The following is a 15,681-nucleotide window of genomic DNA, read 5'->3' as shown; positions in this document are numbered from 1 at the left end:
GTATGTATATATATCTAACGAAAATGCAATAGCTGACTCCAGAAATAAGAATCCAGAATGACGAGTACCACCTGTAGGATCTATCCATTTGCTAGTGATACCAGTGTCGATCCATTCAAGCTACTCGTAGCTATATGCATCTAATGGAATACCAATAATCACTCTCAAGTGATCCCAAAAAAGAAAAACAATCTCTCCACTTAATAATTATTTCCCCGAACAGTGCTTGCACAGACTACTCAATAATTCCTCTCTTGTGGCCCCCAGTTACAAAAATCCAAAGGGCCCAAAACCCTGAGGACCTCTCAGAAAATTCTCAATCTCCTCCGAAACGTGTCTCGTGGATAAACCACGCCGCTAATCCCCGCGCGACGTAATTCCTTCCAGGAGGACGTTCTGGTCGCGTGTCGGTTCGACGAGTCGATAGCTTGGCCGCGGGTGGGTGGGCGGGGGGGAGGGGTTCCCGTTCACCCAGACAGTGGAAATCGCGTATTCGCGGACAGAAGTACTCGTCGTGTGTCAGTGGAAGTGGCGTCGTCGTAGGTGGGTGTGCTTATCAACGGCGATAATGAGTGTCGAACGCGTGGACACGCGACGAAATCACACGTTCGTCGCGATAGAGTTTCGGGGATCGTCGCGTGGCTAAGTGGCGGAGAACATGACCGCTGGAATGGCGAGGAAGTAAGCGCTTTCTGTTTTTTTTTTCTTCGTCTCTTCCGGCTTCTGGGGGAAGCGGAGGGAAGGGAGGCTACGAGTGGGCTGCCCATAGAAGACGACGATGATGTCTAGACAAAGCAAAGACCCCGTGCAGAAGTGCCACTCGGACCCGGGCGCAGCGAGTGCCCCGGGCACTCCTTGCAGCCCTGGTAAGCGAATTTCTCGACGACTGGTGCCAGGCATTCCGAGCTCCTCGAACACACGCAAGTGTGTTCTCACCTTAGATGGGTACAGCTACGTGATCGGTGAGTACCGGAACCGCGATAAGGGTCGAACTAGTATCGGCATACTGGGAGGGGTTGAGTAGAGGGATCCTTATATCGGAGGGATCTCTCCAGAGGGATCTTGGAGGGAGGAGCTATAAATTTGTCGAGGGAACAGGAAAGATCGGTTATTTGATGTTTATTCGTCTTCAGGAGCATCTTCGAAGTAAATGAAATATGTTCGGTAGATTTAAAAAGGGGTGGCTCGAGAGTGAAAGTTTATTTTAATTTATTGAGGATTTTTAGTAGGAGTTAATATTTTCAAACTTATAAGAAGAGTTCATAAATCAATTATGAAAGCATAATAATTATTTTGAAACCGATATAAATATTCGGGTCCCATGAAAATCACCGACACGGTTTTCACTGACAACATTTCACCGACTCCAGATTCGACCGACAATAACTTTGGCCGACAACGCCTTTAACCGAAAACGACTTTAGTCGACAACAAATTTAACCGACAACGACTTTAGCCAACGAGAGTAATAATCAACAGTAACACGATTTACAACGATATGCATTTGATATTTACTAACAAGGATGTACTGTCTCATTAATTATGTACTTTTTCTTGATATAGTGAATGGGAGGACAGATTTACGAAGAAACGCAGTGAAACCAAACCGAACAAAATGTGTTCGAATATTATTGATATGTATATAAAGTATTAGATAGAATATATTATTCTCAAAATAGTGAAAAGGAAATCCATTTACCTAATGTCGTACGACACCTAAAGAAAAAGGAAAAGGATAGACTTGCAGAGGTACGTATTCAACAAATACTCAGAAATCGTACACAATACACCACCACAAGTTGTTTCTTGCAGGCATTAGCGCACAATATTAGATTATAATAAATTTAATGTAATTAATGTTTTTGTTACACAATTTATCGAATGTACTTAAAACATTTGTTATCTTGATCTAGGCAAGTTATTAACAACGGGAATATTATTCTCCTTGTAACTATTATCTGTATCGCACAATTAATTGAAGGAACCTTAAATTTTTGTTACGTTGACTTATTATGTTAGTATTTTCGTTGTCATAAATGTTTTTGTTATACAGTCCATTAAATGTATTTGAAATTTTTATTATTTTCATTATTAGGTAAATGGATTTCCTTTTCACTATTTTGAGAATAATATATTGTATCTAATACTTTATATGCATATCAATAATATTCAAACACATTTTGTTCGGTTTGGTTTCACTGCGTTTCTTCGTAAATCTGTCCTCCCATTCGCTATATCAAGAAAACGTACATAATTAATGAGATAGTACATCCTTGTTAGTAAATATCATATGCATATCCGTTGTAAATCGCGTTATTGTTGATTATTACTGTCGTTGGCTAAAATCGTTGTCGGTCAAAATCGCTGCCGGACAAATTCATTGTCGATTAAATTCGTTGTCGGTCAAAATCGTTGTCGACTAAAGTCGTTTTCGGTTAAAGGCGTTGTCGGCCAAAGTTATTGTCGGTCGAATCTGGAGTCGGTGAAATGTTGTCAGTGAAAACCGTGTCGGGGAAATTTGTGTCGGTGATTTTCATGGGACTTAAAAATTCATGAGTCGACTTGATCAACTTGGTAGTTCCATTGTTGATTATTAAATGTTTCGTTTCCGTTCAAGCCACCTTGTCGTAGATTCCTCGTAAGGTCCCATGGAACTCACCCCATCGATAAGAGTATTCTTCTCTTTTATTGCCAGGGTAGTTTCGTGCTCGACGTTTGAGCTCGTTCGAGCTCGGAATGAGCACGATCATCGGGGATTTCTGTTTCGATAGTCTCTTCTAACGTCACTAGTCCAATTCCTTTCGGGGCGAGACTCAAGTATGGTTGATGTGACAGTCGAGGGGGTCGACGAGACGACTTCCTCGTCTTTATTGCCACGTTTCGTGCATCGTAAAAATGTCTATCCGTTACCAGCCGCGATTAAAGTTTTCCATTGTCCTGTCACGATTTAGGGATGCTAACACTAGGCATGGTGGCAGAGCGAAAGGTTCTAGCTAAAGGATCTATAGATCTACAGCAGAAATCTCAAATACGACATACACTCAAACATTCAAAGAACAAAACGAAGAAAACTAATTATTCCCCAGTTTTCTTTCCGTTTGTTTCTTCTATCAACTCGCACGAGAGTAATTACATCATACAAAATTAATGTATTCGCATAATGCATTCGCGCGTAGGTAACCGCGCTGCTCTGTCTTTTACCCTAATTAAGCAGAGCATACGCCACGTAGATTTGCAGAGATGTCGCGGTTAATGCTGCCGTAATGTTAATTAATCGAGAAAATTCAACGACAGAGGCTGTACGAGCACTTTTCAATTCCGCGAAGCGCTCGGTTCTCGTATGGATTTTCATTGAATTCGCCTAACGAACGCGAGCCATTCGTTACCGTCCATACTGGGAGTTCCACTGTGTCATTATACGCATTTCGATGTTCTATTATTGAAACGACGAAAGAAAGGAACTTTGTCGAGCCGTTTGTGCGTGCCATTCGGAGCTTATTATTGGCCCGATGTGCGTTCCGTTTGGAATTATCCGCCATTGTTACGACTGGGATTTACTTGAAATCCAAGGATTATTCCCTCTTATTGCGTCTCGTGAAAATTTGTACAGATTTAAAATTTTGTTCGCAGGTGTATCGAAGACTGAATAATTTAACATTCGTTGTAGCATTTGATTCCTGAACTTCGTTAAATTCACGAATCCTATCCAGATTGTTTCCAGATTTATGTTTATAAAAGTTCTGTCGCCTATTTCTAGGTGACGTTGCAACCAATGTGTTAAGAAATGATATTTTCAGGTACCGAACATTAGGAACTGTATAAAAACTGTAACGTTTTTCTTTCTCCGAGCGAATAAGTATTAATGTATTCGACTTCCATTTGCATAAACCGTGTTTTATTCGCATCTGTTGAATAATGCTAATAATGCATATATGCGTGACGCGAAGTATTCCGCGAATTATTGAAAATAGGTCGCATTGTTGGATTAATAAGAAGAATTAAACTGAAAGGTTTCTTATTTTCGGAAACAGATAGGGCGTTTGGTATATTAGAATATTATAGTATTATATTTTACGCAATAAAATACGTGTATTCATACGGTAAACATAATAAGAAAATGCAAATAGACAAATCACATAAACAAATGAGATAAAATGGCAAGTAATCAACAATGTCGTTGTCGAACATTTTAAAAGACAGCAACCATTACTTTCCTCGAAAGCTTTGAAAGCAGTTGAACCAGCGAGACGCGTTCGTAGAAGACGGAAACGCGGCATTAATGTCACTGTGTCGATGCAGCTTACGCGACACTCTAATATCGCGGGTCGAAATGCGTTCTCCATTGTGCTAAAACGATGCATTCTTTGTCGAAGACTGCTAGTGTTTCGCTAACCGAACATGATCTTGAAATTTGCATAAAACGACTCTACGAAAATTACGCATATCGAAGGAATAATAGTTTCAATTTTAATTCCACGCTATTGATTTTCAAATTTTGAATACAGATTTAGTATCAGCACCCTTAAAACCCTTTGTATACCAAGCTTCATTTAATTCCAGTCATTTTTCGTATTTTTGTGCCACTATATTGAATCCGCTATTTTGAATTTCTAAATTCCTAGTACACATTTCAAATCAGCGACCCCGGAAACCCCGTGAATAAATTGAATGTTGATCATTTCGCAGTTTCAAAGTAGGTATCACATTTTTTACCTCTTTAATCCTTGTTTCAGAGAAATCTCGATAGTCCACAAGTGTTCCAATTGAATTTAACAAATTTTAGGTCGAAACTATCCTAATCACCGTTTCGAAAGTGGGCTTATTCGATTTAATCGGACCATAATTATTAAGAGTCGCTAGGCGAGAGGAACACTAAATATCCCAGAAGCAATCACGCTCCTTACAGATCAGTATTGGTCTCAGGAGCAATCAGGTTTCTTGCAGAAGCAGTCCAGAATCAGTTTCACGAGTAATCAGGTTTCTCAAATAACTAGTTATGGCAGCATTCAGGCTTCGCGCAGTATAGGAGAGCAATCAGGTTTATCATAGATATTAGCAGGTTCTAAACTTCGACGTCGATACTTGATTTGCTGCGCTTGTTTACGCGAACAATATCACCCAAAATTTCAGAAACTATAGAAGCAATTTCCAATATATCTATTGAAAGAATTTAATGACCGAATGATTGTTTTATTTAGTAAATGGTCGATTAGCGACGTTCGAATAATGGTGCTCGAATTGCAGCACTTAAATGTACTCGAATAATTCGAGTTCCACTCTGCAACGTGCTTCGTGCAAACCAGAATCGATACCGGAGGGAAATGTTCCCGGGGAGTTTAGCGGGAACGCTTTCATATCTACTTTGTCGCGAAAAGTCCAAGATTCTTTTGCAGGATTCTAACCGGATTTCTGAAATGTAATATCGGCGTAAAGGGAAGAGATAATACTGCCCCGGAGCACATAGGAATACGCGTTGCTTCTTCGAGGGAGGGTTTAATATCGTTGAGCAGTTTAACAACTCACGCGATAAACTCGTCTGAGGGCCATAAAAATGGAAAGCCATGGTAACCGTGCCCACTTCAAGTAACGTATCGCTAAAATGTCTAATCACTCCTACCGACTACTAAATATTTATAACGTTGTCATTGATACGACATTGATAAATATTAGGTTGTCCAGAAAGTTCGTGCCAATTTCTAAGGAACATTCAAAAACACGTTTGAATTTTAATACATATATATTTATTGAATTACATAAGTGCCATTTTGTTCCACAACCTTTCCATCTTTTAAGGGATGTATCCATGTTATTTGTTTTCAACAACTTCGATATATTCAGACCTATACCACCTACCACAAAACGGCATGGACTTTCCGGACAACCCAATATAACTATAATTTTTTGTATCTTCCAAAACAACCGAAAATTATATTTGATAGATTTCATTCTCGTCCCCTTCTCTAGAATCGCTTCCCATCTGGATGTTCTCGTAAGGGTTACGAATACGAATCTCGTATATTCCTCGTGGCATTATCGATATTTCACCGACGTATAAATTGAACTCGACCAAGGTATATCGACAATCGATAATTACTAGCATTTCCAGGGCCCCGCTACAAAGCATTACATCAGATTTTGCTACTTTATACAAAGCTACAACGTCGACTCAATTTTGCTCGTCTAAGAATCAGTTATTTTTCGCAGAATACATGCCAATAATTACGTGACCCATGTAAGCGCGTAATTGTTTCGCATCGTTCCATTACATCGACGAAATCATATTCCGTTTCTTTTCACAGTTTTCCAACCTCCTGGTAAAAAAAAATACTATTTTTTTTAAATAGAAACCATAAAACAAATCTTTTAGAATTTTTCTTATCTCTCATATTCTCGTTACCATCGACGCCTGCCAATAATTGTATGCCAACTGTGCTTTGGTCAATTGAACCTACAGCTAATTTCCAAAGGGAACGAAAATTGCAACGATCAACCCCCGCAAAAAAAGGGGAATTCTCGTGCAGTGGCCGCGAGAATGATAAAATCACTTGGTTTCAGGAGTTTCGTCATTTCGTGCGCGGCGGTGCATGTTCTTACGTTAAAATATTTCCTCGTAATTTCTCGCGGTACGTTGCACGCGATGCAAATGTCCCATTCTTGTCTGTTGTTTTATTTTTTCGTTCCCTTCCCGCCGCCATTTTAACGAGCACGTGCATCGTCGTCGAGCGACGTACTATACTCGAGCGCACCGCGTAACGACTCGATGCGTCGTAAATAGATTCGCTTCGAACAAAGTTCAATGTAAATGAACTCTAAGCGAATTAAGAGCGCCAACCGGAGGCACCGTGAAACTACGAATGCAAAAGGAACGAGGAAGACATGTGTATGAAGTTAGCCACGCACTTTTAGAATTTTCAGCTTTTCTTTCTCGCGCCGTGTTGTGCTATATTTGTGCTGAATCGTGCCGTAAACCGAAACTCTGTAAGTCAAAGCGTACTCAAGAAAATTGAACAAAACAAAATTTATGATAGCCCCGCACTTTTCGAATTTTCAGTTTTTCTTTTTTCCGCCGTGTTGTGCTACATTTGTGCTGAATTGCGCCGTAAATAAGAGATCGATAACATCAATAACAATAAAGAAAAGAAACAAAACTAAAACTATACTAGCCCCGCACTTTTGCCGAAACGAACTTTTTTTTCTATAGAAAGATGCGTATTAACTTGTGCTACATTGTGCCATTGATAGAAACTCGTTATCTCTACTCATTTTGCAGATAAAAAATGTTAAATTTTAAGGAACAAACAATTTAATATTCGTACAATTTGCGAACGGCGACAGATAATCGAATTCTGCAAGTTGTGCTAAATTGTGCTACTTGCGATACACGAGACACGTGCGTTAAAAATTGATGTTAGCTCGAGGGTTAATAAAAATTAACAAAAAAAGGTGGCGACGATTAAAAATTTTGATGTTTCCGAATTTTCTTTGATTGTGCCGGATCGTGCTAGACTAGCACAACAACTATTCCTAATTACAAAATCTCGTCAGATCGCCAGATTTCGCAGCGTTGGCAAAGTTAAGAATCAGACGTTAAGAATTTGCGGAGTGCAGTAATGCCTCGATAAATGCACAAGCTCGGGATTGAAAGTGTGCATTTATCATGGAGTTCCCACATTGTTTGATCTTTGCCGACAGCTTCGGCTTATTTCGCTTATTTCTTTTCTTAATTGTTATTGATGTTATCGATATCTTATTTACGGCACAATTCAGCACAAATATAGCACAATACGGCACAAGAAAGAAAAACTAAAAATTCGAAAAGTGCGGGGCTAACTTCACACACATGAGGAAGACGGTGAACGCTCGGTGTTAGAGCTTGTGGTAACGTTAGTGTGGTTTGTGGGGTCCAAAATGGCCACTTTTGAGTCGATCGACTGGACATTAATTAGGAAAAGTAATATTAATACTAATTTCTCGCGTTTTTATACAAATTTCTACTTCATTTTTGCTGTGGTCGAGGTTTCTTCGTGAATGAATTAGGAAAACATTCTTTTTAATTTAGAAGGAAGGAGGGGGTAAATATTCTCAAACCAAAATTTATTTTATGTTATTAATATAACTTTTATTGAACTAAATAACATTTGCTCGAGAAATTTGATCAAGGGAAGCTACAGAATCTACCACCTAGGTATCAATCACAGAAGACGAGTAACTTTCATCCCTTAATTTTATATTACCGTAGACAGTTGTCTGAAATGAACAATTTTCCAAAAAGATCCGAACCATAACGTGTGGTCAATGCGTACCGCATTTAAACAATGTCCTCGTTCATGATTGAATTTTGTTGAAATACCAAGCAACATTTACCGTTCGTTTAATTAATCGAAACAGCGAGATGCTTTCGTCGAAGCTCGCCCAATTTACTTCGATGGCGTTTACTTTCGAAATACGCCAGTGACGCTCATGCCCCAGGGGCGGATAGCTTTTATCTGCGCTGAAAATTCAGGAAGTGTCACGACACATCGCGTGATAATCGCTCGTCTTTGCGTAAAGGTCGATTCAGACTATACGACACGGACCGTCACGTTCCGGCAACGACACGACAAAATATTCACACTATTCCCGTTGACGGAACGTTCAGGTCGGTGTCTGTTAAGTGTGAATAGTTCCATTAAAACGCGTGTTTTAATGTTTTGTCGTGTCGGTGCCGGTACGTGTCGTATAGTCTGAATCGACCTTAACCCGTAAGAAATAGTCGAATTCCCGTCGTACGCGTGTTATTCGTTTCCTTTCTCAGTTTTTAATGGCGCGGCAATTGTGCCCGTTTCATCGCAAACGAGTTATCGTTAACATTTAGAGCGCAGCGCATCGTCCAATCGACGCGACGTATTTTAATTGCGGTCTGGTTATATCGTAGACGCCAATTCATCGAATCCTAGGACTATATTCTGATTCTCGACGCGGAGAACGAATGAATTACACGTTTCTCGAACGATTCGGGAATTACGTGCGTAAAATTTCGCGTGAAATTGACATAACTACTTCTCACGTTCGATCTGCGAGGAGTCGTTAAGTATTGGATGAAATGATTATGTAATGACAGTTGAATGGACACTTGACCTACATATATATTCGGTTTTAGATACCTTTATATATATATATTCCCTCGTGTTATTTTACTATCGTTTTTTGTGATCTGTGTAAAATCGAGATTATAGGTATATAAACTAGCTGGTTATTGTTGCTCGCTCGCGAGTCGGGTTGTTCTTGCTCGCTTAATTCATATATCTAGCTATTCATGTTTATTTTGTGTGCGACCCTTTACGGGCCACACCAGGAACTTCCCGATTTCCGTTTACAGCGCCATCTATCGCGAATAAAAAAAAATGTTTGAAACTAGTGTTTTGAAAAGGTCTCATAGCCAGCTTTCACAGTGCATGATAAAAAATGAGGTGTTCCATAAGAAAAATCACGTTGACCTTGACGTGACTTTCACCGATCCTTTGAGGGTCAAACGGACACGATCGTTCAATAGAATTTTTGAAACCCTAAAACATTTCTCTAAACCATTTTTCTCACAAATGTTCCATTTTGGAAATATTTGACTGTTTCCATACTTTTGGAGCACCCTGTATGTGTATATACATGTGTGATACATATGCACAAAAATGCAACTAGAGGGTAGGGGTAAAGTTTTTTAACAGCATCAAATGTTCCCCTTCAAACCATCAAACTTTTATTCGAGATGTTTCTTAATCTGATGCACATTTCTTAAGTTATCCGTGGTGGTGAATTAAAATGAAACATCCTGTATATATATATATACTACTGGACCGAATTAGACCAAAATCTAATCAGTTCTAAGTTAGATTGATACACATCGATTGGATCATCCATCATTTTGTGTTTACATATGTACATACATACGCACACGCACGCACACGCACGCACACGCACGCACACACACACACACACGCGCGCGCGTGTCTAACAATTTGTTAAAAATAGGCTAAAACTACTCCAATGACCTTAAAACATGATCTGCTAAAAAATCGATTTTTCATTTTAGGGGCAAATACAATAACTTCCCTATAAATCAGGAAGTTAATAATAGTAAAATAATAAGAATGAATTTATATATATTTGGTTGTCTCGAAAATTTCTTTCGCGAGTTGCACTCAATTATTTTATGTGGTCGTGTTTCTATAAATAGACAATCTAATTTCATAGATATTCATGTTGTAGCAGTAATGGAGCAAAATGAATCGTACATAATTCAGTAATGTAACATAAAACATAAAATATTGTACATGTATTATTTATTAATAAAGCGAAAGAAACTTTTGGGACAACCAAATAGAACAATATCAATAAAAGTATAGTGTAAGTGGAACGTGCACGACCTGAATTTTTTAGACAATATACTTGAAATTGTCTCGTACGAAAAACGGTACTGCTATTTAGTTATATAAATTACTTATTTAAGCAACGTTGATTCCTGGCTGGTGTTAGAAGTATTAGAGCGTGTAGTATCCAGTTTGGGAACCATCGGCGAAATTCTGTTTGCGGTTTGTGTAAACGAGACCAATTAATTAGAACGATTATCTGGGGGTCTTAATGGAAGGTCGTGATTAAGCAAATTGAACGTCATTGCGAATTCAAACTACTCATAGTGAATTTAACCGGACCTGGCTCATCATAGTTGTAACCTCATCCTATCATTACCCTAATTTCTGCCCGTTCCTTAATCTTCATGCGTGATCTTATCGTCTATTTCTGTGCCACGGAATGGAATCCATTTATCGTACCAAGCTCGTTAATCAACTTCTATCGTGTTCGTTTAAGGCTTAATAGAATTAAAAATGAAATTTTAATAAATATCAGAAAAATTGCCCCTTTTCAATAATGCTGACGTTCTTAATATATTCAATTATTTACGAACCGATTTAGGTAATTTCCTGCTAGAATGTCTTTTTTTTATAAAAGAAACGTGGCAGAAAAAGCAAGTGTACGCACCATACATTTTATTTTCCCATTATTACTTGAGGTTAAGCTTTAGTAACTTCAAGGAAATTTCACCCACACCTCAACACTCACGTTCTTATGCGTTTTCTTTGTTTTACTCCTGTTTTATTTCATTTATCTGCGCCCTCGCATGATGAAGGGGTTAGATAAACAAGTATAATAAAGTTCCCTCAGCACACAGCTACGTCGAGAATTCACCAATTTAAGAGGAGATTGGGGACTGTCACATAAATCATGATCGCGCCATGAAATTCTTCAGCTCCACGATCTCCAAACGGTGACCATAATTTTATTATACTTCGAAAACTTTACCGCGTATAACAAAAAGAATTTATCGGCCACGAATCCACGCGTCTCGTCGAAAACCCTCTTTCTACTCCTTCGTGCGTTCTGATATCTGAAAATGCTGACGGGATACGAAACTTAATTCCTTTCTCTCTCTCAGCTTTTTCTTACATCTATAAAAACGAAATGACTTTGCGGTTTACGTTGGTCTTCGATGAAATCTCTCGCTTCCCAACAGATTGCACCTTCTGTTATGTCTGCATGGAGTTTGAGAAATAAATGAAGCGAGGGAAGTGGTTTGCGTTGGTTTCGGGATCGTTTGTTATGATCTCTAATGATAAAAAAAGAATTAAATATACGAATAAAATTGTATTGAAATTGTTTCTAGGAAATCTAAGGTCGAATAAAATAGTAATTCTTGTACCATGATTGATTGGACACATAGTTTATTCATTTTGCAATTTACATCATTGACAGTAGACTTAGAAAATACTAACAAAAAGTAACACGATTTATTACCATACAACACTAATTAGTTACATAATAGTAAAACCATGCAAAACTAATAAAATTCAACTTGCACCAATTTTGAATGTGTTCTAATATGCGAATCCATTGATGTAAGCAGATGGAGTCTTCCCACGTGGCAAGACGCATTAATTTCGACATAGATCACGCGGATGTTCCCATAATTTCGGCATTAGCATCAATCCTGATCACATTATAGATCCACAAGCTACAGCATTTTCCCGTCGTTGCTTCAAGGACACCAATTTACCAAACAGCGACTGTGGACGTCGGATTAAATTGGAGGTTGCTGCTTGTTCGTGGACCATCGTCTTGACCCCGGACGTTATCGTCGGATTCAATTCAGGGAGTTGATGCACTCAAGTGAAACTATCCCGACACCGGAATTGGAACTATTAGTCCTTGGTGTGCGTATCGTTTCGTCTCGATTGGTCGAGCAGATGCTACTTCCACGCTGATCGCTCATTCAACTCCCAATAAATCCAAACTCTATTCAGATAAGAAAGAAATTGTCACTGTTTCAAACAGACTTCAAATGTGATCGTGTTGTTTTAATATTAAGTCACTCTTTGTATGTTTGCGGCACATATTGTCTTTGTGACTATTAATTTGAATAGTAGAATAATTTAATATTTAATTGCACTGTACCGTAATGTACTATGCAGAGGCGAGAAGTTGGCCTGCAGTCCTGATTGATCAAAGTATTAGGTTGTCCCAAAAGTTTCTTTCGCTTTATTAATAAGTAATACACTCGTACAAAAAAAAAAAAAAAAAAAAATAGGGAACACTTTATAAACCCTAAAAATTAGGCTATATTCCAACAGCTCTAAGTCGGGGAAAAATCATCGTAAAAATAAAATTAAAACAGCGTTTTAAAGCTTGAAGTTTCAACTTTAATGTGTTATTATGCGATTTTTAAATTTCTATTGTCTTTTTGTTTTGTGTTTTAAAAAGTAACACGTCATTTTGTTCCTTAAAATTACGTATTTTTAACAACTCAAAAGTCAATGAAAACATTTTATTTCGAAAAGTTCAACTCAAATTCTCTAAACTACAGTATGTTACCCATAAAATGCTTTTTTAGAAATTGTCCTATGATTTTTTTCTGACCGATTTATACGACTTTGAACAAAAATGCGAATTTCTTATAGAAAGTATCGATACTAGGTGAAAAATCATCGTAGACAAAACAGCAAAAAAGCATTTTAAAGTCTGAAATATCAACTTTAACATAATATTGATGGGATTAAACAAATTTCTGCGGTAAACGTCACCTTTGGAGAATAAAAGGGTTAACTTTCAAAATCGTGCAAATTAGTAAAACAAAATCGTAGAAAGGTTTTTAAAAAACCATTTTGTAGGTAATATGTTGTAGTTTCTAGAACTTGAGTTAAATTTTTCGAGAAAAATTTTTTTATTAAACTGCACAGTATTCAAGATTCGTCACTTATGCGCAGAACAATGCATTCTTTTTTGCAGCACAGAACAAGGAAGGCAAAAAAATTTGTTTAATCCCATCAATATTATGTTAAAGTTGATATTTCAGACTTTCACATAACAAAACAAAAAAACAATAGAAATTTAAAAATTGCATAATAGCACATTAAAGTTGAAACTTCAAGCTTTAAAACGCTTTTTTAATTTTATTTTTACGATGATTTTTCACCGATTTACAGTTATTGGAATATAGCCTAATTTTTAGGGTTTATAAAATGTTCCCTATTTTTTTTTTGTACGAGTGTACATGCACAATAGTTTATGTTGTATGTTACATTACTGAATTGTGCACGATTCATTTTGCTCCATTACTGTTACAACATGAATATCTATGAAATTAGATTGTCTATTTATATAAACACGACCACATAAAATAATTGAGTGCAACTCGCGAAAGAAACTTTCGGGACAACCTAATATAATCTCCTATCTTTCCTAGTTCCCTATACCAGGGAACTGTATATATTACAATATAAAATTCCACTATATAATTTTACCATGGCATAAAATCAAAGAGATTATGCTGTCAGAAATCAGTCAAGAAAAACCCAGTGATACTTCTGTAACTCCATATATCGAATCAATCGTCCGTCGCCAGGAAATGAAACGATCGTGTGTCGAAACTCGACAGAGCCGTTCCATCGTGGACACATGTAATTTCCAATTTGGTCCCCGAATCTATTATCTACGCGTGTTTAATTGATTGGCGGCCTTGCGCCGCATGATACAAAGCGTCGGAACATCGAAAATGGAAACGCTGGTGATATTTCCAACGCAACAGGCTACGTCCTCGCGGGGTTTCGAGGCAGAGCAATGGAATATGTAAGATCCGAGAATCCTGTAGGAGATCGAGCGAATATGAAAGTATAATATATTCATGGCCAAGCGTTTCGACTTGTCGAGATTGTAGAAGTAAACAGTTACCGTGGAAATGCGTCTCGTTAAAAATGGCATACATGCATACAGAACCACTTTTGCGGTCGATGACGTAGGCAAGACCATGTGCTTTTGTTTGCGCAAGATTGGAGTCGTCGACACAGTGCTTTGGAAACACTGTTAACGTTAGGTAGATGTAATAGAGGCATGTTTTCTGAATATATTTGGCACGTGTGTTTTATATTTGCATGCACCAGGGACGCATCAAACACGCAGACTAGTCGCAATTAGTTTACTGTACCTTTTAGGGTTATTAATGTTTATATTGTGGCTAAACCATCGTATTCACCGCAACAAGATTACCGAAGCCCAACCATTCCCGCAAATTCTCGATCTGGCCACGTACTGATATACAAGCATTCCTCGGCGGACCACAAACGTCCTATACCCTAAGCCATTCTCCGCTTGGTAGACCTCCGCACAACTTTCCATCACCGAGTTCTCAATGGTACATTACCATGACTTCCCCAATTTTCCTTTTCATTTCTCCTCAATGTTACTTTTCTTTCCCTTACGTTTCTCAGTCCTTTCCCTTTCATTGCGTCCATTTTCCAGGTTTAATTTCCTTTCATTTCTCAACTTTACCTGATACATTTCCCTCCTGTTTCCCTTACTTTCCTGATACATTATATAATTTCCCAGAATACATCACTTAATTCTCTGGTACATTCTCCTTCATTTTCTGACCCATTTCTCTTTCATTTCCTTTAAATTCCTAGTACATATCCCTTCTCTGTTTCCCTTCATTTCCTTCGATCATTTTCCTTTCACTTCTTTTAAATTCCTAATACATATCCCTTCTCTATTTCCCTTCATTTCCTTCGATCATTTTCCTTTCATTTCCCTTCAATTCCTAGTACATTTCCCTTTCGTTTCCCTTCATTTCCTTTAAATTCCTAGTACATATACCTTCTCTGTTTCCTTCATTTCCTTCGATCATTTTCCTTTAATTTCCTTTAAATTCCTAGTACATTTCTCTTCTCTGTTTCCCTTCATTTCCTTCGATCATTTTCCTTTCATGTCCCTTCAATTCCTAGTGCATTTCATTACAGTACGTACATTGATTTTGTCTCATTTTACTGAACTTCTGAGTTGCAACATTGTTGCAACTTTGAGGTAAGCTATTTGCACGTTTCGCAACATTGTTGCAAATCGCTCTCGGCAAAATTCAACAAAGTTGCAAGGCTCAAAAGTACAACAAAGTGGCAATTCAGAAGTTCGGAGCGAAGGCGATTTCTCCGCTTTTATCATATTTTGCCGAACATCTGAGTTGCCACTTTGTTGTACTTTTGAGCCTTGCAACTTTGTTGCAATTTTGAGCGGAACTATTTGCAACAATGTTGCAAATTTTGCAAATAGATTACTCCAAAAATGCAACAAAGTTGCAAGGCTCAAAAGTATAACAAAGTGGCA

At 38.0% G+C, this 15,681-nt stretch overlaps 1 protein-coding gene across 2 annotated transcripts in view; it reads left to right on the top strand.

The window, feature by feature from the left end:
- The first annotated feature begins 433 nt into the window (after nucleotides 1-433).
- LOC128890201 (dual specificity calcium/calmodulin-dependent 3',5'-cyclic nucleotide phosphodiesterase 1-like) overlaps nucleotides 434-15,681 on the top strand; it is a 106,080-nt gene continuing 90,832 nt past the window's right edge. The window contains exon 1 of one of the 2 annotated variants that reach the window (XM_054148480.1): nucleotides 434-962. In XM_054148480.1, coding sequence (XP_054004455.1) covers nucleotides 779-962 — 184 coding nt within the window. In that variant the 5' untranslated portion in view covers nucleotides 434-778. The remainder of the gene's footprint in view (nucleotides 963-15,681) is intronic. The other variant, XM_054148479.1, reaches the window with a different exon arrangement.

The sequence above is a fragment of the Hylaeus anthracinus genome, unplaced genomic scaffold, assembly GCF_026225885.1.
Source record: "Hylaeus anthracinus isolate JK02 unplaced genomic scaffold, UHH_iyHylAnth1.0_haploid 12000, whole genome shotgun sequence".
Taxonomy (NCBI): Eukaryota; Metazoa; Arthropoda; class Insecta; order Hymenoptera; family Colletidae; genus Hylaeus; species Hylaeus anthracinus.
Note: the sequence above shows the minus strand (reverse complement) of the source record. Positions and strands in the feature narration are given on the sequence as shown.